General features: G+C 36.4%; 1 protein-coding gene across 1 annotated transcript; it reads left to right on the top strand.

The window, feature by feature from the left end:
• Positions 1-4170: 4170 nt before the first annotated feature.
• On the top strand, positions 4171-4837 carry LOC308496714 (charged multivesicular body protein 5-like; the record flags this gene model as incomplete). Its single annotated transcript, XM_081046312.1, has 1 exon — positions 4171-4837. The coding sequence occupies exon 1, from the start codon at positions 4178-4180 to the stop codon at positions 4835-4837; it is 660 nt and encodes a 219-aa protein (XP_080902438.1). The 5' UTR covers positions 4171-4177.
• Positions 4838-10316: the final 5479 nt, after the last annotated feature.

Below are 10316 nucleotides of genomic sequence, written 5' to 3'. Positions count from 1 at the left end.
GATAAAAGCTTCGCAGCCTTATAGGTTCTAACAGTCTATTGGGGCACGCCCAAATCGGATCATTACAACACATCTTCAAAGGTGTGTCACTGGAGCTGTGCCTCACGTCCCATAAGTTTGTAACCATAAGCTGCACACAAGAACCCAAATTAAACAGCCCAGTACAAAGCCCTTTTGTTAGAAGAGGCCTATGACTCACTCAAACATTTTCTCTGTGCACAGAGGTGACCTGCATAGGAGCAACACGGGGAGCTAGTTAGTGCACCCGGGGAGACCCAGGCTACCTGGGAGTAGTCCCGACAGCCAGCGCTCCAGGTTGGGCCTGAGAGGGGCTGCAGAAAAAGGTCAAGGTTTCACAGGGAAAAGGGGGAGGTTAAGAACAAGGGCCAGGAAGATAGCTATGCATTTTAATATTAAATTAATAGGTAATGAGTGAATTTAAAATATACAGCCAAGACCACTGGCACTTCTAGTAACAAGAGTCTAGCCTATCTTCCTAACTAGATTTTGTTGCATTGTATTTTTTTAATAGACTGTTATCTGGTCATGTTTTTCAAACTAGGCCAGGACGCCTCCTTAATTTCTAAAATACAAAAACTCTTTCTGCTCTTCTCAAATCTAATCAAATTCTGGACACACCCGGCAACTTAGTGTGCCTTTGTCTCCCCTAGCAATGATTTCCTTTCACATTAGAAAAAGTTCTGCTGGTAACATGCCTGCTATATAAGCTGGGAGGGAAAAGGAATCGCAGGAAGAGGAAGAGCACGTTTTTCTTTTCAAAATGTGTGAGGGGAGAAAATAAAGGAAGTGGAGAAATATACCACTCAGTGGACAAATTTCTCCAAACCAAGGCCCAAAGGAACAGCCATCACAACAACAAAAGGTGGATGTAATTACAAACGAGGACCTTTGACAAGTCTCTAAAACAGTTCCTACAGAGGGTGCAATTCAGAAAAATCTATGCAAAGGAAGGAGAAAGAAAGGGAAGACAAAACTGGAATTTCATGAAAGTAGAGCAAAAGCGAAAGAGGAGAAAGAAAAAAGGAGAAAGTTCGGGAAGCAGAGAGGAATAAGAAGTTCGTGTGAGTGGCCATGGGGCAAAGGCGGCCCGATGGTGAACATCTTATATTTACAATCAAATTTAAGAAATGCATGTCTTTGAAAAAGGCAAGTGGAAGAAAGTAGAACTTTAGTGTTCTTACTCCCACCCACCCCCAAAAGGTAAATATGTGAAAATGAGGGCCACGCAGGAGTGCAGGAGGTAAAAAATGAAAGCCTCTATTCCCCACCCCCACCCTGAACGAATATGTATGCACTAACAGAAGAAAGAGTGGTGCGGGTGAGGGTGCATGTGGGAGGTGTGCACACCTAAGACAAACAAGCACATGCACTCTGATCTGTGGAAGGCCAGCCCAGGACACTTGTGGTTTAAATCAAAGTTTTCAGCCAATGCTTGACAGAAAATCTTTAGGCTTCCTGCCCTGACAGTCTTCACTTAATTCTCAGCAAATGTGAGACCTATTGCCAAAAACAACAACAAAACACCACCTCCCTGTTACATTTGATTGGCAAAAAACAAAAATAAAACCTATATTTTGATGCATGCCTGAAATGTTAAGGATGTACCTGTAGGAATTTGGACCTAGCACATGAAGCTTTGTAAAGTACACTGAGTGAAAGTTTATAAAACAAATACATAAATGTCACTGCAATGACCAAGTTCAGTTGACATGTAGTACCCTGTTTCCCTGAAAATAAAACCTAGCCGGACAATCAGCTCTAGTGTGTCTTTTGGAGCAAAAATTAATATAAGACCCAGTATTTATTATATTATATTATATTATATTATATTATATTATATTATATTATATTATATTATATTACATTACATTACATTACATTACATTACATTAGATCTGATCTTACAGTAAAATAAGACCAGGTATTATATTATATTATATTGTATTATATTATATTATATAAGACCCTGTCTTATATTATAGTAAAATAAGACCAGGTCTTATATTAATTTTTGCTCCAAAAGACGCATTAGAGCTAATTGTCTGGCTAGGTCTTATTTTGGGGGAAACGAGGTGACCCCAAAATAAAAAAAAGCTGACCAACAGATTCATCCTTTTAAGTCCCATTTGTACTTCTCTCATCAGTCCTGACTCACATGAGGTAGGCAGTGGGAAGGATGACAAGGTGGATAGGGGTGGGTGGTAGACTAGTCTTGTGCCTAGTGATGAATTAAGACATGTTCAATTTCTACAGGTTTGTTACAATTTCCCACGTCTTGTAGAGAGATTTAGACAGCATTTTCTCATATAACTTTAATGCAAAATAGTTAATCCTGAAGAATGGTTAACATGTGGCAGTTTACCTATTGTATAAATACTATTTATGTAATAGTGAATAATAAATATGAGTAATACTAGAATCTTCTTTCAATTATAAGAAGAGTGCTAATGTATTATTTCATCAGTTTGGCCTTTCACCAGAATATCTACTAGGTTTTAGCAAGGTTAGGACTATACAGTCCTCTTCGTAGCTCCCATATTGTATCTTTGTATGGTTCATTTGTTAAATGGTTGGTTTATACCCTACTTTTGTTCCCCAAGAGATTTAAGATTGCCCAATGCCTTTCACATCAGAAGTGCTAAATGGCATTCAAGTGATAGGCTGTATATAAGTGTATGTATAGAATGTGTACCAATCAGAGCAGTCCTCACTTTAAATGACTGTATGTAAATGATACTAAATACCACAACTCATGGTAATTGAAATAGGTTTCACACACACACACACACACACACACACACACACACACAGCCTTTTTTATTGTTTGTTTGTTTACCCTATAGCTTTTCTGGATAGCAACAGAAGAAACGTGTAGAAAATATAAAGCCAAGCTGCAGTAGGTCCTATGAAGTGAGTTCTCTGAGGTCCCTATCAGAGAAATGGATTTCAATCTTTTTGGTTAGCCAAATTAACACAACAGAATAGAGATTAGAAGACCTGACTCAAGAAGATTTGGTCATCTCAACATCGTTGTTTTAAAGAGCTGTCATCAGACTCCTTTTGATTCTAAAGGGAAAGGGATGCAAACAGTGCTATTCCTAGGAGGCTGGCTAATCCTCTATCGTTAAAACAGTCCAGCCACACAGCTCCTTACGCTTACAGTGTGGTGATTGTATAACAGGGTAGAGGTACCAAACACACTCAAAGGATAGGACGTATTTTATTTAAAATTGTTCCTGGGGGAACAATGACATCAAGAATGTCACAGTAATTTAGTGAATCATTAGCCATAATTACCAACCAATAAAATTAAAATATTCCATAATGCTCTCGTTTTCATTAAATATTGGTTTATAAGGCATTGTTCTGTTGTTTGCTTTAGTTAAAACAAAGTCTTTAAAACCAGTATCCCATATCTGTCAGTATGACTAGGTGGAAATCTTTATAACCATGATATTTGATGTGCAAAATGCTGTCTAGGTCCCAGCTCTGGGTGTGCAGTGAGCACAAGACACAAGAATGTCATTATGACCCAAAGGCCGTGGGAATTGGGTTGACTGGGCCTTACCCAAGGGGCCGGGAAATAACATAGCTGAACACAGAAAAACAGAAACCAAGGTCTCCGCTGGTAAGATGGGCTTTGCATGAAAGTAAAGTTGACGATGGGAGAACAGTACTGGGTTAGAACCTAGAATTTGAGAAAAAGATAAACATGGCTGCCTGAGCTCTAAGTTAACTAGAACAGTTCAAGACTAAGGCTATGGATGACAAGATGGGCCAGAATACCCCTCATCCCCTACTTAGTCACTAGTTAGTCACTAGTTAGTCGCTATGTTACCAGCTTAATTTACACTGAGAAATTTATGGCCACAAAGAGCAATACATGTATCTTGCCATCTGCGACAACATGGACAGACCTAGAGGGTATTATGCTAAATGAAATAAGTCAGACAGAGAAAGACAAATGCCTTATGATTTCACTTACATGTGGAATCTAGATAAAACAAATGAACAAACAAAACAGAAACGGATTCATAGATACAGAAAACAAACTGATAGTTGCCAGAGTATTGGGGGTGGGGGGACAGGTGGAAAAGGTGAAGAGGAGTAAGAAGTACAAACTTCCACTTATAAAACAAATAGGCGGCCGTCCAAGATGAACCGATTCTTCGGGAAAGCGAAACCCAAGGCTCCTCCGCCCAGCCTGACTGACTGCATTGGCACGGTGGACAGAAGGGCAGAATCCATTGACAAGAAGATTTCTCAACTGGATGCTGAGCTTGTGAAGTATAAGGATCAGATCAAGAAGATGAGAGAGGGCCCTGCAAAGAATATGGTCAAGCAGAAAGCCTTGCGGGTTTTAAAGCAAAAGAGAACGTATGAGCAACAGCGGGACAATCTCTCCCAACAGTCATTTAACATGGAACAAGCCAATTACACCATCCAGTCATTGAAGGACACCAAGACCACGGTTGATGCTATGAAACTGGGAGTGAAGGAAATGAAGAAAGCATACAAGCAAGTGAAAATTGACCAGATTGAGGATTTACAAGACCAGCTAGAGGATATGATGGAAGATGCGAATGAAATCCAAGAAGCACTGAGTCGTAGTTATGGCACCCCGGAGATAGATGAAGATGACCTAGAAGCAGAGTTGGATGCACTGGGTGATGAGCTCCTGGCTGATGAAGACAGTTCTTACTTGGATGAAGCAGCATCTGCACCTGCAATTCCAGAAGGTGTTGCCACTGACACAAAGAACAAGGATGGAGTCCTGGTGGATGAATTCGGATTGCCACAGATCCCTGCTTCATAGAATGCATCGTTCAAGTACATCGTGTAAAATAAACACATGTTCTGGGACTGGGAAATTTATCTTTCCAAATTTACCATAACAGATTAAGGTTTCTTTCCTTTCTTTGAAGGAAAAGTTAGATACATTGTTCTTTTGTTTTTCCGTTAAGAGACTCATTGTTTGGGGGATGCTTTCTTCATACTAAATTTGTATTCCTTTTTCATATGAAAGACTAACTTACTTAAAAGTATCAGTGGGTATGTATGATTTCACTCCTTAAAAGTAATTTGAGATAAAACCAATGAAATGGGAATCTTTAGATTTCATGGTAGTATAACTCCACAATCTCAAACTGACCTGATACATTGAGAAGGCAAAGATGAGATTACGGATACTTCATATTATGATTCAAAACCATTTTCTATTGTGGTATTATAGTTTGGTTTAAGTGATGGCCTTTTTTGATGAGCTTTGTTGTGTCTTGTGGGTAAATCATTACTGTGTCCAATATTGGAATGGAATTATCACTGTGTCATGAGTGGACATTTTGATTCTGTGGTTCTCTCAGTATTACAGCTTAACTTGTAATCAATAATGAATATTTCTTGATATTTAATGTATAGGACAATTATTTATACTCAATAAATATTTTTCAAAAGGAAAACAAAACAAAACAAAAAAACCAAATAAATCAGGGGGGTGTAATGTACAGCACAAGGAATAGAGTTCATAATAGTGTAATAACTTTGTTCGGTGACAGATGGTAACTAGACTTATTATGGTGACCACATTGTAAGGTATATAAAGGTCGAATCACTATGTTGTACACCTGAAACTAACACTGTACCAACTATGTTTTTAAGAAAAAGATGCAGAACACTATACCATCACCTCAGAAACTTCTCATAATTTTTTTAAAGAGGATTTTTTGTGTGTGTGTGGGAGGAGGATAATAGAAGTATTGAAATTTCAGTTGGTCTGATTTTAGCTTAAAATAGCTGGGATTAACTTACAGGTGGTCCTACCATGTTTCCCTGAAAATAAGCCCCAGTTAAGATCATCAGCGAGATGGACTCATTTAGTACATTATGACGATGTTTCAGAAGAAGATGACATGACTGTATTTGAATAAATGTAGATTGTTGTATGTGAAAAAATAAGACAGCCCCTGAAAATACGTCCTAATGTGTCTTTTGGAACAAAAATTAATATAAAACCCTGTCTTATTTTGGGGGAAACACAGTGCATAGAGCGTAAATAGAAGTTTATGAGCATCATCTTCAGAAATGATCCCAAGTAATGAGATCTATGAGAATGACTGATTACTCATTGTTCTCAAACTTCAGATCATCTCAACTTAAAGAAAAGACAAACATACCGCTGGGAACAAACCTCTTTCTTCTTACACGTATCCTCCACTGACAAACACACAGAAGGAAAAGTGCTTGCTCACATCCCTGACCTGTGTCCTGGAACTCAGACTGCGTGAGTCTCACGGCCAGGGTTCAGAGTGTCCTGGGTAGCTTTTTGCACTGTTTTTAGTGTCTGGAAAACTAAATTCTTAGAGCCAATAAGCCAGTAAGTCTTATTTCCTTTCAAAATTGGGTTTTGAAAACTTCAAAAGCTTTCTTATTGTATGTCCTAAGATACTAAAATAAAATTATTTTACATTACCAGATTTGATCTTCATTTAACTTGCAGTTTGCTGTGCAACATTTCAGGTGTAGCTTCTGACATCAGAATATAGAATTTTTGTCACATCTGTGTAGTACCAAGACATTATGATGTCATTAAAGTACCCCTAAAAACTTTTATTATGGAAATTTTCAATCAGACACAAAAATGCAGAGGATAATAATGAATCTCCATAAACCCATCACCCAGCCCCAACAATTATCTTCTTAGCAAAGTGCATTCAAGATTCACTTATGTTGTTGCATGAATCGATCGTTTGTTTATTTTTATTGCTGAGTAGTATTCCATTGTATGGATTTACCACAGTTTGTTCATTCACACCTTGATTGCTTGTTTGGGGCAATTATGAATAAATATTCACATATAAGTTTACGTGTGAACATAAGTTTTTTACTTGGATAAATACCTCAGAATGGGATTGCTACTGGGTCACATGATAAATGTGTGTTTAACTTTATTTAAAAAACAACAACACCAAATTGTTTTCCTACAGTAGCTGAACCATTTTGCATCTCCAGCAGCAATGGCTGAGAGTTCCTGTTGCTCCACAACGTGGCCAGCATTTGGTGTTCAGTTCTTTATATTAGCCATTCTAATGGGTGTGGTGGAGTAGTGTCCCATTGTGGTTTTAATCTAATATTCCTAATGACTAATGAAATTGAGCACCTTTCCATATGTTTATTTGCCATCCAATTATCTTCTTTGGAGAAGTGTTTTTTCAGATATTTTGCCCATTTTTAAATTGGGTTATTTGTTTTATTGTTGTTGAGATTTAAGAGTTCTTTATATATTCTGGATACAAGTTCTTTATTGGATATATGATTTGAAAATATTTTCTCGCCATCTATGGCTTGTCATTTCATTCTCTTAATAGACTCAATTACAGAGCAAAAGTTTTTAATTTTGATGAAGTTCAATTTCTCAGTTTCTTTTTTTATGGGTTGTGTTGTGGATGTCATATCTAAAAACTGATCACCAAATCCAAGGTCTCCTGTTGTTTTTTCTAGAAGTTTTATCTTTAGGTCTATGCTCCATTTTGAGTTAATTTTTGTGTGAGGTATATGTTTAGTTTCCTTTTTTCTTTTTTTTTTGCGTATGGATGAATAATCATTCCAGCACCATTTGTTGAAAAAACTGTCCTTTTTCTATTGAATTGTCTTTGTAACTTTGTCAAAAAATATATTTATTAAATCTATTTTGGGGCTCTTTATTCTGATCAATTTATCTGTGTGTGTGTGTGTATGTATGTATATGTGTATGTATATCCTTTTAACAATACCACACTGTCTTGATTACTGTAACTTTACAATAAGCCTTTAAATTGGGTGGTGTAAATCCTCCAACTTTGTTGTTGTTGTCATCGTTATCATTTTTTAAATTTTTGACCCTTGTAGTTTCATAAACTTATCCATATAAGTGTAGAATCGACTTGTCAATATCTAAAAATATGTCTGCTGAGACTTTCCTTGGAATTGTGCTCAATGTGTAGATCAAATTGAGGAAAATTGGCATCTTAACAATATTGAGCCTTCTAACTCATGAACACAGCATATCTCTGCATTTATTTGGATCTTCATTTTATTTCATCAACACTTTGTAGTTTCAGCATACAGATCCTCTATATGTGTCTTAGATTTATAAATAATCTTTTTATTTTTGGAGATGCTATTTTAAGTGGTATTGTCTTTTAAATTTCAACTTCCAATTTTTTCTTGCTGCTATAAACATTTGGGTGCAGGATTTTTGTGTGGAAATAAATTTGCAATTCCTTTGGGTAAATACCAAAGAGTGCAATTGCTAAATTGTTTGATAAGAGTTATGTTTAGTTTCGTAAGAGACTGCCAAACTCTCTTCCAAAGCTGCTGTATCATTTTGTATTTACACCAGTGATGAATGAGGGTTCCTGTTGCTCCACATCCACATTCAGTGTTCTGGATTTTCGCCATTCTATAGGCATGTGATGGTATCTCATTGCTTTAATCTGCATTTTCCCAATGACACACGATGTGGTGTATCTTTTCATATGCTTATTTGGCCTCTGTCTATGTTCTTTGGTGAGGTATTTGTTAAGGTCTTTGGCGCATTTTTTAATCAGGTTGTCTGTTTTCTTATTGTTGAGTTTTAAGAGTTCTTTGTATATTTTGGATAATAGTTCTTTATCATATGTGTCTTTTGCGAATATTTTCTCTGTGGCTTGTCTACTCATTCTCTTGACTTTGTCTTTCAAAGAGTTTTTAGTTTAATGAGGTATGGCTTATCAATTCATTCTTTTGTGAATTGTGCCTTTGGTGCTGTATATAAAAAGGCATAGCCATACCCAAAGTCATCTAGATTTTTTTCCAATGTTATCTTCTAGGAGTTTTATAGTGGTTTTTTTCTCCTGCAAATCAACATTTTATTAATTAAGTATAAAAGGCTTAGGAGCATACTTATTTGATTTACTATCAAATTCACATGGGCTTGCCACATTTAATGGCAAGAGGTATTTTTTGTTTTTGTTTTTGTTTTAATTTATTGGGGTGACAATTGTTAGTAAAATTACATAGATTTCAGGTATACAATTCTGTGTTACCTCATTTATAAATCCCATTGTGTGTTCACCACCCAGAGTCAGTGCTCCTTCCGTCACCACATATTTGATCCCCCTTACCCTCATCTCCCACCACCTTCCCCCCTTACCCTCTGGTAACCACTAAACAGAGTTTTATAGTTTTTATTTTATACTTATGCCTGTGATACATTTTGAGTTAATTGTGAAAGTTGTAGGGTCTGTGTCTACAGTCATTGTTTCGCATGTGCATACACATGCAGTTGTTCCAGCACCATTTGTTGAAAAGATTGTCTTTGCTCCATTGTATTGCATTTGATTTGCTCCATTGTCAAAGATCAGTTGACTAGATTTATGGGGATCTATTTCTGGGCTCTCTATTCTGTTGTATTGATTGAATTTTCTATTCTTTCACCAATATCGTCCTATTTTGATTACTATAAAATTACTATCGTTTTGTTTTGTGTTTTCCTTTTTGTTTTAATTTTGTTTTTAAGTACGTAAAATACATGGTTTCCAAGGCATGTTGACAGAAGCCTCGTTTTCTTCCCTGTCCCTTTCCCCCCTCCTATAAGTAATTATTTTTATTGTTTTTTTGTTTGTTTCTGATTTCTTTATTTCCTTTCATATACCTTTATATATTATTATTCCCACCACCCATTTCTTATACAAAAGGCAGCATACTGTATTATCCTGCAGCTTGATTATTTTTTATGTAACAATATATCTTGGAGTTTACTTCATTTCAGTGTATAGGAATGCTCCCCATTCCTTGTTATAGCTGCATAGTATTTCATTGTGTGGATGCATCATGGTTTATTCAATCTTCCCTGTTGATGGACATTTGGGTTGCTTCCAGTCTTTTACTATTAGAAATAATGCCAGAAGAAAGAGCTTTATGCATATAGCATTTGCATTTTTGCTGGTATATCTTTGGGCTAGAGTCCCACAAGTGGGATTGCTGAGTTAAAAGGAAATGTAAAGTAAGTTTATTAGATTTGGCCAAATTCATTCCCGCAGTGATTATATCACTTTGTATGGACATTAGCAATGTGTGAGAGTAACTGCCTCTCCAACAGAGTGTATTACTGAAGTTTTGGGTTTTTGACAATCTAAGTGGTATGTCGATATTTTTTTTTCTTTCTTTGTAAGCTATTTTGAAAAATGTTTTTTAAATATTAAAATTTCATTAATAATAATAACGTAGTATTTCCTCCAAGTAATTTTAATTTGCATTTCTCTTATTATGAGTTAGGT

The sequence above is a fragment of the Rhinolophus hipposideros genome (assembly GCF_964194185.1).
Source record: "Rhinolophus hipposideros genome assembly, chromosome: 4".
NCBI lineage: Eukaryota > Metazoa > Chordata > Mammalia > Chiroptera > Rhinolophidae > Rhinolophus > Rhinolophus hipposideros.
The sequence above is the reverse complement of the archived record's forward strand: the minus strand, read 5'-3'. Positions and strand labels throughout refer to the sequence as shown.